General features: G+C 43.1%; 1 protein-coding gene across 2 annotated transcripts in view; it reads left to right on the top strand.

The window, feature by feature from the left end:
- The window catches only part of Plekhh2 (pleckstrin homology, MyTH4 and FERM domain containing H2), a 95,572-nt gene extending 79,005 nt beyond the window's left edge, over window positions 1-16,567 (top strand). Inside the window, exons 26-31 of one of the 2 annotated variants that reach the window (XR_009584408.1) lie at window positions 7,163-7,308; window positions 8,093-8,222; window positions 11,276-11,362; window positions 12,466-12,600; window positions 13,966-14,550; window positions 15,695-16,567. Coding sequence is in view for 1 of the 2 variants with exons in the window: in XM_021652835.2 (XP_021508510.1) it covers window positions 7,163-7,308; window positions 8,093-8,222; window positions 11,276-11,362; window positions 12,466-12,600; window positions 13,966-14,151 (684 nt within the window). In the remaining variant the exon portion in view is untranslated. Of the gene's footprint in view, window positions 1-7,162; window positions 7,309-8,092; window positions 8,223-11,275; window positions 11,363-12,465; window positions 12,601-13,965 lie in introns of both variants that reach the window. The other variant, XM_021652835.2, reaches the window with a different exon arrangement.
- Window positions 16,568-16,770: the final 203 nt, after the last annotated feature.

Raw genomic sequence — 16,770 nt, 5'->3', positions numbered from 1 at the left:
TTTGCAGTTGCTGAGGGAACCTGAGTTTGGGTGGTGGCACTGAAAAGGTATGTACAGCCAGCAATCTAACTGCAGTCTTGGGCGAAGCGAGAGCCCTTTCTTTTATTTACCTAGCGTATCAATTAGGAGTAAGTTTGGATTGCTTTAACACATAACCACAAACTAATAACGAATTAACAAAACAGAAGCGTGTTTTATCCTGAGCCTAGTGACTGAGTACCTCAGCACTTGGGAGATTAAAGCGGGAAGATCATGTGTGAAGGTCAGCCTGGGCTACATTAGCAAGAGCCTATCCAGAAGCAGGGTGGCGGGGGTGGGAGGCTGCGTCCCACAAGGTAAATATAGCATATGGATACCTCTTCAGAGCCATGAGGACTTGGTTCTTCTGCCCATTCTGCCACCCACTGGTGTCACCCTCACGATCCTGCAGGTCTGTTAGAGCCCGGCATGGCCCAGTGTCGGGGGACTGAGAAGGACATGCCTGCCCAGTGTTGCGAAAACATAGTTCACACTGACCTCCCTGTTTAAGCCCCTGGTTGTCACTGAAGCACACAGTCTTGCCTACCCACGCAGGAGGCCGGGAAGCCGGCCCTGCAGGCAGCAGTGTGCCTAGAGCGTGTAAGGTCTTCATCCTCAAGAGGAGGAAGGTGGTTGTAAAATGCACACCTGCGTCTGTGTAGATAAGCGAGGCAGGGCTTAGGAAGGCTCCTCTGGAACCTGCCACTCGGACAGATGCTTGGGCCCCGCGTCTGTAGTCTGTGCATTCTCTCCCTACACATCATCCCAGGATGTCTCGTTCATTCTTTACCTCATCCACCACCCAAGCTGATGATTGCTGAAACCTTTCCCTCCAGTTCATGCCTGTGTAACAGGCTCCTTAAATTCAGCCCACTGAAAACTGCACCGGCTATCCTCTCCCTTCTCGGCATTGTGCGTCTTCATCATGACACTGCCCCTCCTCATCCTCCAGGGGAGCATCCATTCCAGCAACCCCCACCGCCTTTTCCCAGTCTCTCTCCCTTACCTTCTCACTTTAAACGCAGACATCTTCCTCTGCTAACCACTTTCTGTCTGTGCTGCCATTGCTGTGATTCAGACCCACCTCGCATCCTTTGCTCTCCAACCACTTTCTGACCATATGCCTCCCTTAGTGTGGTGCCCCACAAAGTCATTCTTCACACAGATGCTACGGGAACACTTTTTCCAGTCATCCATTGCTGCCTAATAAATGGTTTTGAGTTGACTGTGGTGATGAATACCTGTAGTTGAGAATACTAGCACTTGAGAGGCAAAGGCAGAAAGATCACAAGTTCAAGGCAAGCCTGGGCCATGTAGTGAGTTCCAGGACAGCCAGGGATACCTACTGAGACCCTGCTGCAAAGACAAACAAGACAGAAGAGCACACAGCAACAACAATTAAAAACTCCAAAAACAATTTGAACAGACATGCAAAAGGCATTTAGTCTTTGTTTCCTGTGGCTTCAGTTAGCTTAGCCTGAGGAACAGCTGTGACACCATGAGTGAGGGCTGGAATCATTGGCAGGCTCGTTTATTTGCATATACTCGTGGTGCTGGCTTTCAGCTGAGACTTCCGCTAAGTCTTCGCTGTACAATATCATATACTACATACATTACATGTGTTCCCTTTGAGGAAATATTTGGGTTTCTAACCAGGATGGTGGTTGAGTGGCAAAAGCCATACCCTAAAAGAGACATGAAGGAGAACCTGCCGTTTTTCTCAGGCTTGAGACCGGAAGCTGGCACAGTGGCACTTGTCCATTGTAAGTTGCTCACACAGCATTAGTACCTGAGAGGGAGACAGAGCGAAAACAGGTGCCATCTCATTCGCATCAAAGGTCATTCACAATCTGCCCTAGCAACTGCCTCTGCAGCCTCAACATTCTGAACCCTACCTGAAGCGTGGGTCTGTGCAAACCAGCCTTTTGTTTCTGGTTAAACCTAAGCACCCAAGTCCTTTTCAGACTGTACTAATCTTACTGATTTTGTCCCAGGTATGTGGACTGGCTCTGCCTCTTTTCTGTCATTTGCTAGTTTCTGCTGTAGGCTATTTGATCCCATTGTGAACCCCAACATTGTTAACTGTAAAACCCTGTTCCTTGTTTGGTGAGGTTGATCCACATCACGCACCTTTAGTCCAAGAACGTTTTGTTTATTGTAAGCACGTGATTATGCTGTGGTTCGACCAGCCCTAGAACACCCCTTTAATCTAAGAGCTCTCTGTACACAGGATTTAATAAAGTTAACCCTAAGTCAAGATGTAGAGCAAGAAACCAGCTGACAGGGATTAAAGAGTAGGAGGGACTCTGAGTTGAAGGGTATTTAAGACAGTGTGGAGAAGTAGAAGGGGCTTTAGCTCTTTGGCTTTGGCTCTCTACGCCTCTGGCTTTTGGGCTTTGGGGGCTTTGAGCTAGCAAGCCTTTACCCTTGGGTTTTTTGGCCTTTTCCTCCTGGGCTATCAGCTGAGCTAGTGAGCCTTTTGGGTTTTTCCATCTGGACTTGAGCTGAAAAGGAGAGTCAGCTGGATGCTTTCTCTGCCTCTCTGAGCTAGCAGGTTTTCACTCCAACATCTGGCTCTTGAGTTTTTATTGGCAAAATATAATGGTTGGGACTTTCTTTCTTTCTTCATTTCTTCCTTTCTTCCTTTCTCTCTTTCTCTCTCTTTTTTTTTTCTTTCCTTTCTTTTTCTTTTTTTAAACAACAATTTCATCTTGCTCATTAGCTTCTCTTGTGGTATATTTATTCCAGGGTACCTTTCTGAGTCCTGCTGGCTCAGATGGCCCTCTGGGGAATTTCTGCAATGTTTTGCACATGTGTATTGCAGCCCTGACCTTGGTGGCTCATAATTACTTGTGGTTCTGCTTTGCATTAGTGACTGGGGCCTCCCCAAGGGCCACCACTGTTCCTGTCACTCCTGCTTTCCCACGAGCAGTCTTCCCGTTGGTGGAAGAATGGACACTGAGTAACTAGATTTATTTTGAGAATGTTTTAAGGTCATCTGAACTTGAAGCCATGCTTGCTGTGTGCTCTGTGTTCTTTTGTTACAAATGGTTAAAGACTGAGGAAAGGCACCAGACCCTTACTTTCTAGACAGAGAGAGTCTATGGGGCTTGTCATTCTAGGGGTCACATTTTCAGAGATATAAACTCTCCATGAAAATCACTTTTGTCTTTGATAACATTTAAGTCTATCTTCTTTCTTTAGCTTTAAATTTTGTCAAAAAAGGACTTCTCTAAGAAAAAAAAATAATCTAATTTTTTAGAGATTTTGTTTATTTTCATTTTATGTGTATGAGGTTTTACCTGAACATTATGTCTGTCTGTCACGTGCATGCTATGTCCTAGGAGGCCAGAAGGGGCATCAGATCTTCCGGAACTGGAGTTACGGATGGCTGTGAGCCATCATGTAGGTGCTCAGAATCGAACCCAGATCCTCTGGATAAGCAGCCAGTGCTCTTAAATACTGAGCTGTCTCTCCAGCCCTAAATCCACTTATGAAGGATACATAATTTTTAACGTTTTTGAAATGGGTCAGAAAGACGAGATCATACACCAAGAACCTTTGGAACATATGAATAATACTAAAAAGTAAATGTGTCTATGTATATAAGAAAAATTAAATTAAATGCTTTCGTCTTTTTTCAGAGCATTGTTTTTGGAAGTAGACAGGCTTACTGAGTCTACTTATAAGGACAGTGGCTGGGTAGGGAAAAGAATACGACCTGAAGTCACCTCAGCATTTGGGGGTGAGGGGGAAAATAAAACATAATGAAGAAGTTATGCAATGTAGATGAGTTATTTATTCTGCTGCAGATTTGAGTGTGCGAAGGTCTTGTTGATGTTACACGGCTTTAAAAATAAAATAAAACATTGGATGTCTGTCAGGAGACAATTTGTGGGAGTTTGTTCTCTCCTTCCATCATGTGGGGCCAGGAGATAGTAAAGACAAGTGCCTTGACACCCCCCCCAGCCATCTTATCAGCCAAATGCTGTTGCTGAGTGAGGGAGTTCTTGGAGTTGATCTCTGTTCTGGCTGGTTTTAGGTCAATTTGACACAAGCTAGAGTCACCAGAAAGGAGGAAACCTCAATTGAAAGAATGCCTTCATAAGATCTACTGTAAGGCATTTTCTTTCTTTTTTATTTTATTTTATTTATACATTCGTTTATTTATTTATTTCAATTTATTTACTTTGGATCCCTGCTGCAGCCCCCTCCCTCATCTCCTCCCAGTCCTACCCACCCTCCCTCTTCTCCATCTATGCCCTTTCCCTAATCCCCTGGTAGGGGAGGACCTCCTCCCCTTCTATCTGACTCTAGCTTATCAGCTCTCATCAAGGCTGGCTGCATCATCTTCCTCTGTGGCCTGGCAAGGCTACACTTTCCAGGGGAGGTGATCAAAGAGCTGGCCACTGAATTCATGTTAGAGACAGTCCCTGTATCCTTTACTAGGGAAGCCACTTGGAAACTGAGCAGCCTATGGGCTTCCTCTGAACAGGGGGTCTAGATCCTCTCCATGCATGGTCCTTGTTTGGAGTATTGATCTTTATAGGACCCCCTGGTGTTTTGGCTCTGTTGTTTTCCTTGTGGGGTTCTTGTCCCCTCTGGGTCTTTCTATCTCCCTCTTCTTCCATAAGGTTTCCAGCACTCTGCCCAAAGTTTGGCTATAGCAATTAAAAACAAGGAAATCATGAAATTTGCAGGCAAATGATGGGAACTAGAAAAGATCATCCTGAGTGAGTAACCCAGAAGCAGAAAGACACATATGGTATACACTCACTTATAAGTGGATATTATCCATATAATATAGGATAATCATACTAAAACCTATAGTCCTAAAGAAGCTAAACAATAAGGAGGACCCTAGGGAAGATGCTTAATCCTCATTCAGAAGGGCAAACAGGATGGACATAGGAAGTAGAAAGAAGACAAGGTACAGGACAGTAGCCTTCCACAGAGGACCTCTGAAAGACTCTACACAGTAGGTATCGAAGAGGATACTGAGACTTTGGACAAAGTGTAAGGCATTTTCTTAATTAGTGATTGATGGAGGCCGTGGCAGATGGTGCCATTCCTCGGCTGGTGCTTCTGGGTTCGATGTCAGGCTGAGCAAGCAAGAGGAGCAAGCCAGTGAGCAGCACCTTCCGGCCTCTGTGTCAGCTCCTGCCTCCAGGTTCTTATGCTGGCTTTCTTTGGTGGTGAGCAGGATGTGGAAGTGTAAGCCAAATAAACCCTTTCTTCCCCAACTTGCTTTTTGGCGTGCTGTTTCATTGCAGCAACAGAAACCCTAACTAAGGCAATCTCCCAGTTGTTACAGTGTTTAGTAAAGCACATTTTCATGCAGGCATGTTGGGGGTCATCTGAGCCGACTGTTGACTGTGTCCAAACATTGGTTGTGTTTATTCTGTGCTAGCTGGTAGGTTGGGCACCAGATAGGGAGATCCTGAACTTGAACAAGCCACAAAAGGCTCCCTAAGAGATAGGCTGCCTTGGTCTACTACTGCTGGTGGCTGTTGTCTACACTTCAGAGGCTATGGACGGGCTGGTCTGGGCGTTGCAGGTAAACTTGTGTGAGTGCTCCCTGCTGATAGGAAGAGGTGATGCACAACCTGCCCTACAGGACAGGTGTTGGTGTGGTTGGACGGGCAGCTTTTATATGCTGTGAGCACGTCATAATTGTGAAGATGGGAACTGTTAGAAACCAGGAACAGTGAGAGATGAGAGCTGAAGAGCAAAGCGGTACTCACTAAACAAGCAGAGGCAGAATTAAAGCACCTGGAAAGTGACGAGTGTAGGCTGGAAGGGCAAAGCTCAGCTAAGGTTCAGACGGCAACCCGTGAGCTTATGACTCAGAAAAGAGGAGGCATAGCATGAGCTCAGAACCTCTCTGGCTGGTTGTGTCACAGCCTAAATTGAAGTAGTGGAACCTTTAGAATAGAGAGTGAGCCCTTTGTGTGAGACCACTGGGACTTGTGGACCTCCAGCTGCTCGCTGGGAAGTTCTTTGAATAGGATGTTTAGTTGGGCATCGTCCACATATTCCCCATTCCATCATCCTGCTTGAACACCTTTTGGTACCCTATACAAGGCATTGGTTGTAGTTTATCAGGGTATTTGTTTATGCCTCAGTCTCCCCAACCAGATGGTAAACTCACTGAAGGTGGGGATGATACTCAACTTCTCCTCTCTCACAGCATTTACTGTAGCACCCAACTTACAGTGGAGTCTGAATATAGGTTTAGGTGCAGGGATTGGTAGGTGAGTTGGGAGAGAATGGGTTCTGTGTGGTCTATAAGGGCTAAACATTCTTTCACCAAGGGAAAGCAGTGGGTGAACCTTTGTGTTTCCAAGTGTAATCGGGTAATAGGAAGAGTTGGTGAGTTCAGAAGCATTTGTAAAGGAAATTTAGGGGGAGACGTAATGATATTGTGTAGTCCTCTCTGCGGTTGTCTGCAAAAGAGACCCTTAAAAAGTCCAAGTAATATTGTTGCAAACTTTCTTAGTCTTTTTCTCACCTTTTATTTTTAACTGAAATTTCACCTTATTTTCTAGTGATTAAAATAGTACTTTACAATACAAGACTATTCTGTTATGCTCAGTAACAGGGTAGCGCTAGCGAATACGTCCAAGGAGGTGCGTTAGTTTCTTTCCTGATGCTTCGGTAGACTACCCTGACAGAAGAAACTTTAGGGGAGCTTTCACAGTTCAAGTTACTGGTCACATCCCGGGAGAAGGATGCAAGGACGCATCCATCACTCTCTGTCTCTGATTACAGATGTCACATGACCACTGTGGCTCCCCTATTATGATGGACTATAAAGGGGAACTAGCTGTGAGCCAAAACAAACCCTTTCTCTCTTAAATAGAATGTTCTTTCAGGGCAACACGAAGAGAAACTTAAGACAGGAGTTCCAACTAGAAATGGAAACGAAATGTCTGACACGAAATTTCTCGTAAGTTAGATTTCAAGTGAAATTTATATTTAAAACAACAGCTCATACATATGATTATAAATCTTACAGCCACACAACCATGACAAACAGACTTGTGTTTTCCATTCCCAAAGAATGTTTCAAAAGAGCAAAAGTGATTTTCTTTCTGAAAGCAGTTCTTGCTATTCCATCTCTCTTTTGGGGATTTTCCACCAGGTGGAGATTGGGGATTTTGAAAGACCTTTCTCGACTCCATCCAGGCAGCTGACTGACCAGTGCAAAACAAATCAAACCCTCAAACAAGTCATAGAGAAATTTTACCCTAAAAGGTACAGAGAAGGCTGCTCTGAAGAACAGTTAAGGTAAGATGGTATTTTCAGCTTGTTAGAAGGTAGAGTTGCACTAGAAATTTAGTAAAATTTTCTGTTTGGCTCTTTTCTTAGAACGTTTAATTCCAATATGTCACAAGAGGTTTTACATATTTTAAGATGTCTTCTGAGACCATATTGTCACCTACAATATGATGCTTGAAGTATATATTCATTGTGTAATGACATAACCTTAATAACCAAAATAACGTGTTTTGGAGGTTCATATAGCTCAAGCTAGCCTCAAAATTGGTATGAGCTGAAGATGACCTTAAGTTCCTGATCTTCATGCTTTTCTCTCCAAAATGCTGAAATTACAGTAACTGTCTAATTTTTGGAAGAACTTTTTTAATAGAAATTACTGTAATTTAGACCACCATTTCATTAATCCTGGATTAATCTTGGCCTATGAAATGAAGTGGCTGCCCCTTGGTACTGTCTGAGAAGAAACACAATCAACTTTCCTCCAAATTGTACCTTTTGGGCACTTTGAAAACTGACAATACTCTCCAGAGTAATTACTCAGCACACTGACTTTATGCCAAGGTTTGATGTTAGCCATGTAGATGGTAAAGATTTACTGGCTAGGTTGTGGTGAGCACTTCAGTGTTGTGGGAGAATCTGGTGAAAATTTTTCAGGGAAGGTGAGCTGTGGATGAAGACACACTGGGAGAAGCTGAACAGGGCTTTTTCTGGAAGGATGACACTCTGCTTATGGTTTTGCTTTTGTGTCTTGTTTTTTGTCCCTTTTGGGTTTTCTGTTTGTTTTTCTTTGTAGGCAGCTTTACCAGAGACTCTCCACCAGATGGATGGCCCTCCGGGGACACAGTGCGGCTGATTGCATTCGAATTTATTTGACAGTGGCCAGGAAGTGGCCATTCTTTGGTGCCAAGTTGTTCTTCGCAAAAGTAAGAGAGAATGGAAAGAAGACACATAATAAAAACCTCTGTGTGTCTGTCTGGCCAGATTTACCCGATACCACATATTTGGTTTTATTTAAAAATAAAAAGAGAAAGTTCCCAGCAACTTAAAGAAACCAATGAGGAATGCTAGGCAGAAGGGACCCTTCATCTTTTCCCCCTCTACTCACCCCATGCCACCCACACACACTAAGCCATTTTAAGAGTCATCAGGCCAATCAGGAGGTGTAAGAGCTAGCTGAACTCTGCTTACTTCTCTTTCTCTTTGTTCATCCCCCATTTACTCATTAACTCTATCACTTACTGGCTTAATTATTTAATGAGTATTTACTGAGTCCTATTTGGCAAGCACTGAGCTGAGCTCCAGGCACCCATGAAGCAGTTTCCAGTGATGTACCAGCCTTCAGGGCAGTTCTCAGCATAGCCCAGTGTTGCGACAGGCACCGTGTGGTCAAGCACCATTTGAAGAGACCAGAACAGGGCGCTGTGGGAACATGGGCTGGGAGACAGCCCTGCCTTGGAAGTGACTGGCCCTGGCCCCAAGGGAAAGCCTATGCCTTTTCTTTTGGAGCATTTTGTTTTTCAGTTTGGGTACTGGCATTGAATCCAGGATACTGAGAACAGGTTCTTCCCTGGAGCCATCCCACCAGTCCCAAACTGTGCCTTTGAGTTTTTGTTCTTTCCCTTGAATGTGGCCACTTGGGACTCTCTTTGGCTCCAAAGCTATGCCCAGTCTGTCTTGTGTTCCATCTCTCTCATTAGTGCTTGCACACTCCTGGACAGTGATCCTACAGTCCGCCTATGATGCCCACCTTCAGGAAAATAATTATCATTTAATAATTATGGAAATAATTATCACTTAGTAAATACTTGCTGAAGAGCCATGCTACTCTGGACAGATTGGCCAAACTATCTGACCTCAATTTGTTCATCTTTTAATAAAAGTGTGGACTAGAAAAGTCACATTCCAGGAATCTTCTGCCGCTGGCCATTAGGTTAGACATTACTTTGCTACTGGAACTAGAAGCCACATGCTAAAATAATAGAAAAATTATGCCTGTTAGTATCATAACATCTATGCAATGTTTGCTAAGAATTCAAGGTCTGTGTTACTTTGGCTTTTCAATGAAAAGAATGAGCCTGGCACGGTGGAACCCTCCTATAGTCCCAGCTGCTCAGGAGCCTGATGCAGCATTGCTAGAGACTGCTAACTAGAGGCAGCCTAGGTAATACAGCGAGAGTCTGTCTGAAAACAGATGTCCTGAAATGTGAGCCGTTTTACAATGACTGTTAATTCCAGCTTCAGCATGGGAAGTGCTGCTAACACACACACACACACACACACACACACACACGCACACACGCACGCCTGCACGCACACACGCACACATACACACACACACATGCACACACGCACGCGCACACACACGCATGCACGCACACACTCACACACACACACACACACGCGCGCGAGCGCACGCGTGCTCTTTTCTGTGCTATCCTTAGCTAAGGGTGCTGTGTTTGATGTTCCGGGAGACTGGCATGTGTCTGTCTTTAGAACAGGGAGGACCTTCCCTTGTCAGCTTCATGGTTGCACACCCTCCCCCCTTTTTCATATTTGTTGGAAAAATACACATGACAAAAACTCTGTAGGAAAAGCACTTTTTAAAGGATGGTGCTCTGTCATTAAGTACATTTGTACAACTGTCCATCCTCCAATTTGTTTTTTTTCCCCTCTGTGGAGTCCTGGCTGTCCTTGAACTTGCTTTGAACACCAGGGTAGCCTCAAACTCAGATCCGCCTGCCTCTGCCTCCTGAGTGCTGGAATTAAAGCTGTGTGCCCACCTGACTGACTCCAGAACTTTTTGTCTTGCAGCCTGACAATCGTTAAACATTTAACTTTCCATGCACTCCCCTTGCTACCTTTGGGCCGCCCTTCTGTTTCTATGAATTTTTCTACTCAGGGAACCACAGACCACTTATTAGTTGTCGTACTTAGGTGATGTCTCCAGGATACATCTGTGATGTAAGATGTATCGAATTTTCCTTTCTTTTTAAGGACTGAGTAATATTCCCTCACATGTCCACACCTGTGTACCGCACTTTATAAGTGAATCCTTAATCAAGACGAACTCGCAGTCCTCCAATAAAATATACCATCAACCTTTTGTCTTGTGGTGTTGGGGTTGAGCCAAAGCCCTGTGCAGTCCAGGCGAGCACACCACACCAGACGACATCCCCAGCCCAGATACTTTCTGATGCCCGCTGCCATCTGAAACCGCCCTCGGAAGAGACAGCGGGAACCCTACAGTCGAGATTTACGGAATCTTCAAATTGAGCTAGCTTTGTTATACACAACCTAAGATTCATCCCTTCTCCTTATCTTTAGTTTTGATACTCTTCTATAAGATTTAAGAGAGGCGTGTTTTTGTTGGAATTTCAGTTGTTAATCAAATAAAACAATCACTGTAAAAATGCTCAAAACCTTCTTGGATTTTTTATTACGTTTTTCCGGTAGAAGATTTTCATTAGTAAGATTTTATTGTTCTGGCCATAAAAAAAATTATAGAAATTCCAGTACTTTTTGTTCCTATTAATCAAGCATTTTTTTTTCCTTTTTCTTCTGCTTCTGTTAGACATTGAATATCAGGAAAAGTATGCCTGCATCACCACAGTCCTTCACTCCTTCTAACATGAGCACCTTAGGAATATTGATGCTGTGTTTCTTTAGGAGTGTGATCATCGCAGAAACCCTAAAACATTTGACAACTATGAAAATTTTTGAAACAAAAAGAAGCTGTAAAAATTAGTGTTCCTGTATGAAAGATCAGAAATCTGAGTCCCCCATGGTACAAGAAGCTTGTTAAAATGCAGACATTACTAAGTAAAGATTCAAACCTGCAAGTCAGGAACCTAAACAACGCAGATTTTCAATATGTTTTTTGTTGGGTTTGTGTAATAGCAAAACTTACATGTATTTATACTTAAAATCCAGCTGTGACATTGCATCTATAATACAGTGTATTTTCACTTCTCCATAGCCCATAACAGCATCATCATTTGGCAATACTTTTGTGTGGCTGGCTGTCCATGAAAATGGATTGAGCATCCTAGAATACATCTCCATGGTAAGAGTAAACCTATTTCCATTGCTCGGGGTACGGTAAGCAGAAGGTTATTCTCAATTGCTGTCTTCTGAGTTTCCACTGAGCTTTGGAAACATTCTTCCTAAAACTCTAATAAAGTCAGTTTACAAATAAAATTATGCTACAATTCAGTGTTTCGAAGCATATGAGACAGGCTCTTTGTTACAGGCTCTTTGTTGTATTGGAAAAATATTAAGATGCTCCGATTAAGTTGCAATCATGGTCCTGGTGTGTGTGTGTGTGTGTGTGTTCTCAACTTCATATGGAATAACAAGAAACCCGGAATTGCTAAAACAATCCTCTACAATAAAAGATCTTCTGGAGGTATCTCCATCCCTGATCTTAAGCTGTACTATAGAGCAACAGTAATAAAAACTGCTTGGTACTGGCATAGAAACAGAATGGTGGATGAATGGAACCGAACAGAAGACCCAAAAATAAACCCACACACTTATGGACACCTGATCTTTGACAAAGATGCCAAAACCATACAATGGAAAAAAGATAGCATCTTCAACAAATGGTGCTGATCTAACTGGATGTCTACATGTAGAAAAATGCAAATAGATCCATACTTATCACCCTGCACAAAACTAAAGTCCAAGTGGATCAAAGACCTCAACATAAAACCAGACACATTAAATCAGTTAGAAGAAAAAGTGGGGAAGACCCTAGAACTCATTGGTACAGGAGAGAACTTCCTGAACAGAACACCAACAGCACAGGCTCTAAGAGCAACAATCAATAAATGGGACCTCATGAAAAAAAAAAAAAAAGATCAGTTTTATATGGATCAACCTTACAGAGAGACCTAAGTGAACACATAAAAATATATTAACAATGATTTTCTATTGGATGCTATGAATATAGATGTTTATAGTTTCTAATTTGAGTTTTTTGGGGTCAAATGTATACTTGATTGTATAGGTTGATGATCCCTAAATAAACTTAACATGACTATTATTTACATTAATCATAATAGATTAGAAAAATTATTTTTGCATTTGCCATAATCAACATCAGCATCTTGGCATCTCTTTTGAGTGTGAGCAGCACGTAACAGTTTCTTTTCCTTTTCTTTGAAGAGGTTGGTGGTCAGCTACGTGTACAAGAGCCTGATGACCTTTGGAGGCTATCAAGACGATTTTATGGTAGTCATTAATACTCATTCAAAAGACCGACCAACGGAGAAGTTACTTTTTGCCATGGCAAAGCCCAAGGTGAGTGAAACCCTTTCTGCCAGCTTTCAGCTGGCTGCTTTTTTCATGGGAAGACACCTCTTGCACAAAGAGTTCCATATGGAAACGAGTGTTACTTTACCAGCCCTGAGTTCAAATCCTGGCTTACTTGATCTAAGTTCTGCTTTCTTTTTCTAACATGGCATGATACTACCTATTCATTTTAGCCAAGGAATTAAGTGAAAGCCAGGCCTGGTGGCGTACACCTTTAATGCCAGCACTTGGGAGGCAGAGGCAGGCCATCTCTGTGGGTTCGAAGCCAGCCTGCTCTACTCTACATAGTGAATTCTAGGACAGAAACCAGAAAACCCTACTTCAGAGAGAGACAGACACAGACAGAGACAGAGAACTAAATGAAATTTCCCAAATGGGCCAGTGCCTGGTGAAGAAAAGTTTCAAAAGCAGTGGTGGTCCCAGCATTCAGGAGTGCGGTGGGGCAGGGTGGAGTTGAGGGTAGCCTGGGTTACTTAAGGTCAGAAGAGCAGGTGTGGAGAGTGGGGCTGCTGTGGGGTACGCCACGTGCTCTTCTCTACTTGGGGCCGTTTGTTCTATGGCCCCATTACAGAGCAGAGCTGTGCAGCGGAGTGTACTTGTCCCTCTGTTATACTTAACCGCCTGTGCAGTTTCAACATCTCTACGTAAAGCCACCTTCTAAAAGACTGCTTTCTAAAACGGAATTCAGGTCTGAAGCCGTAGCTCAGTGGGGAGCCCTGGGGCTCAAGCCCTAGTTCTGAAAAAAAAAAAAAAATTCTAATTTTGGTAAAAAGGATAAGAAATTGCTTTTTCTGAAACTTTCAACTTAAAAATGTGTCTTATTACATTTATTGATGGTGTGTGTGTGTGTGTGTGTGTGTGTGCGCGCGCGCGCGCGCGTGTAAGCCACAGCGCATGTTGAGAAGTCAGAGGACAACTTCTGGGAGTTGGTTCTCTCCTTCCACCACCGTGTGGGTCCTGGGGATCCGAACCTAGTCATTGGGCTCAGCAGCACACACCTCTACCCCCGAGCCATTTCTCAAGTCCTCTTTGTTTTAACCAGGTCTGTGCTGTAAGTGAGAGCAGTTAACCACAGAGTCCAAAGACCACAGCACCGTCAGTGTTTTGGGTTTAATAGAATTGACAGGACGCTGTAACTTTTTTAATGCTGACCGCCATGTTTCCTAGCATCCTCACTAAGCTATTGGGCTTTGACATTCCCTCTTGCTGATAACTGAGTAGGAAAACATGATGGTGCCTTGACGGTGCCCGGCAGGATAAAACTTTATTGTAGGCTGGGCAAATGCAAATGAGACCACCTATGGACGCTGGAGAGAACTCTGCAGCCTGACGGTGCGGTTTTTCTCCTTTTAGATTCTTGAAATCACCCTTCTGATTGCCAGTTACATCAACAACTTCTACCAGCAAAAGACGGCGCTCCACCACCTCTCTGCCCCAGCGCTGCTCTCAGCCAGGACCGAGGCACCCCAAGCCAGGGTCCTGGGGAGACAGCCTCTTCTCGCAAACAGCAGACCCACCAAAGGCCCCACTTTACTCTGAAAGCTCCTGAGCCTGAACCTTCACTCCTCGTTCTCCACTCCACGAGGCCGCATCTGCTGCCAACAATGTTTACACCCTGCCAACATGGCGCTCACACCAGCACTCCAGACTCAGCAGTAACGGCTCACTCTCTAAGAATCTGAGAGAGGGTTGGAATATTTAGATAACAATAAAACATAAACAGAAATTGTGCCAGCAGCTCACTGTGTCTTAGACAAGTAGGTTAGAATTTGTTTCTCCCCCACCAACACCCGCAATCTCCCTTCTTGGCCCGCAGACATTGGGCAACAAGGCTTCTCATTTTGCTTTTAAATGTCCTGGCAATCTTTTGAAAGGGTGATTCCAAACTCTCATTCGGTAAACCAGTTGACTATCCGGAAAGGCTCACTGCCAAAGAAGGTAATTAAATGTGCGTTTAGCTAATGAAGTGGTATTTGGAAAGGAGGGAGGTTTGGTGTAAGAACCAGCTATAGGAGCACAGGCAGGGGGTAAATTCCTAGAGCAAGCGCAATCCATCTTCTGAGCCTATGAGTCACTGCGTGAGAAGACAGGGGGTCACTAACCAGAGCCTCCCCTGTGGTATTGGAAAAGCGTGTGCCCTGTCACCTCTGCAGATCACTGGAGTGTGGAATGTAAAATGAGGTAGTGAGCCTTGGAATTCCTGCCTGTCAGCACAGCGTAAGATCACTACACGGGTGCCTCCACATTTTGCTGTTTAATGCTAGTTCAACTTGACCTTGCTTTGTTATAAATAGTGTCTTTGGAAACAAAGATGATCCTTAAAGTTTCGTCCTCCATACAGTCTTTTCTAATTCAAGTTTAAAAATATCTTCCAAAGCAAATTTTAATAGAAAATACTTAGGCGAAAGGAAGAACATTTTTAGTTGACATTGTCTTGAGCTGCCTTGTATTTGTTAGCTATCCCATTGCTATGGAAAAATACTTGACAAAAACAACCTAAGCGAGACAGGACTGTTTTTGCTCTTTCAGAGAGTTCTGTCCCCGCTGGCTTGGCCCCATGCAGTTGGGCAGAACCTCATGGTAGCAGGAATATGTGACATATAAGAAGTGTCTTCAGCTCGTGGTGGATAGGAAGCAGAGAGCAAGGAAGGGACGAGGGATAGGTACAGCTGGAAGAGCCTGTCCCCAGGACTCACTTTCTCCAACTAAGCTCCAACTCTCAAAATTTCTATCACCTTTCAAACTAGCACCACCACGTGGGGCCAAGCATGCAACACACTAGCCTCTAGGAAGACTTCATAGTTAAATCATAACAGCTGTGTAAATGGCCAGTTCATTCCAAGCTATGCCAAAGCAATGTAATTAGTGTTCATGATACAATGAGACTGTGATAAAGTATGAAAATTCTATTATAAAAAATGTTTAACTGTAGTAGTAACAACCACAAATCTACCTAATTTTATTTATGTGTAGATAATTGTATTTATTTTTAGACATATTTATCACTTTCTGTGCCATATTTTTTAAACCAATTTGAGAACATGCTAGCTGCCTCATTGATTTTTTTTTTTTTTTTTGGCAGAGCCCTGTGTATTCTCCTTTGCTGTGGCAGTGTCCTGTTTTCAGACTAAACCTTTTAAATATGTTCTGCCCTTAAGAGCAAAGTCAAGAAGAACATTGCTCAAGTTATACTGTACTATCTTGGTAATGACAAAGATATTTTTAAACCCCATAGAAATGGGTTTCTAATGGCTCTTCCATCTTTTGAACCACAACTACTCACTGAATGAACAGATTCAGTTTTTTTAGAATAAATGATTAACAATTTGGGGTGATTTCTCAGTGTTTTGTGTTTGTTTGTTTGTTTGTTTGTTTGTTTTTCAAGACAGGGTTTCTCTGTATAGCCCTGACTGTCCAGAGCTTTGCAGACCAGGCTGGCCTCAAACTCACAGAGGTCCTCTGTAAGTCTGAGTGCTGGTATTAAAGGCATGTGCCACCACGCCTGGCTCGGAAAGTTTTTTTCTGGGATAAAGTAGTGGTTTTGAGTGCCCATAAAACCACTTAATCATTAGTGGGTGAGCCAGAGATTGGGGCAGGCCTCTTATTTACATGTGAGAACTTTATTCTCAGCCAACAGTTCATTCACCAACTCGTAAGCAGTCTCATATGCCATATTTTGAGATTTAAAAGTAGTGAACACGCAGCTTAAACTACCATTACCTTAGATTTTGCACTTATTTTTAATAGAGCAGAAATAAAAATATTTTGATGGAAAGAAGTCAATTTTCTGTAACCAATGATGTGAAAATTTTATTTCTTAGGAAATTACTTATATAGCCATTTTTTAAATGCAAGTATATTATTACCATTGGTTACAAAAGAATGTTTTGTGTTTGACTGTAATATTTCTCACCTACCCTCTACTTCCCTTTCAATCATAATAAATGATTTACAAGACCCATTTTGAACATTATCTTTTGAATAGTCTTCAAGAAAGACCTAACGTTTTCATTGTCAAAGCTGAGGTGTGCTGTGGGAGTGATAGCTATCATCTCCTGACATGTTCATTCTGTGTCTTCACTGTGGCTTTGCTTCATTCACATGGAAGGAAGCTGTTCAAATAAATTATAATTTTAATATGTGTGTATATGGATACAT

This window comes from Meriones unguiculatus, chromosome 1, assembly GCF_030254825.1.
Source record: "Meriones unguiculatus strain TT.TT164.6M chromosome 1, Bangor_MerUng_6.1, whole genome shotgun sequence".
NCBI classification, from domain to species: Eukaryota; Metazoa; Chordata; class Mammalia; order Rodentia; family Muridae; genus Meriones; species Meriones unguiculatus.
Note: the sequence above shows the minus strand (reverse complement) of the source record. Positions and strands in the feature narration are given on the sequence as shown.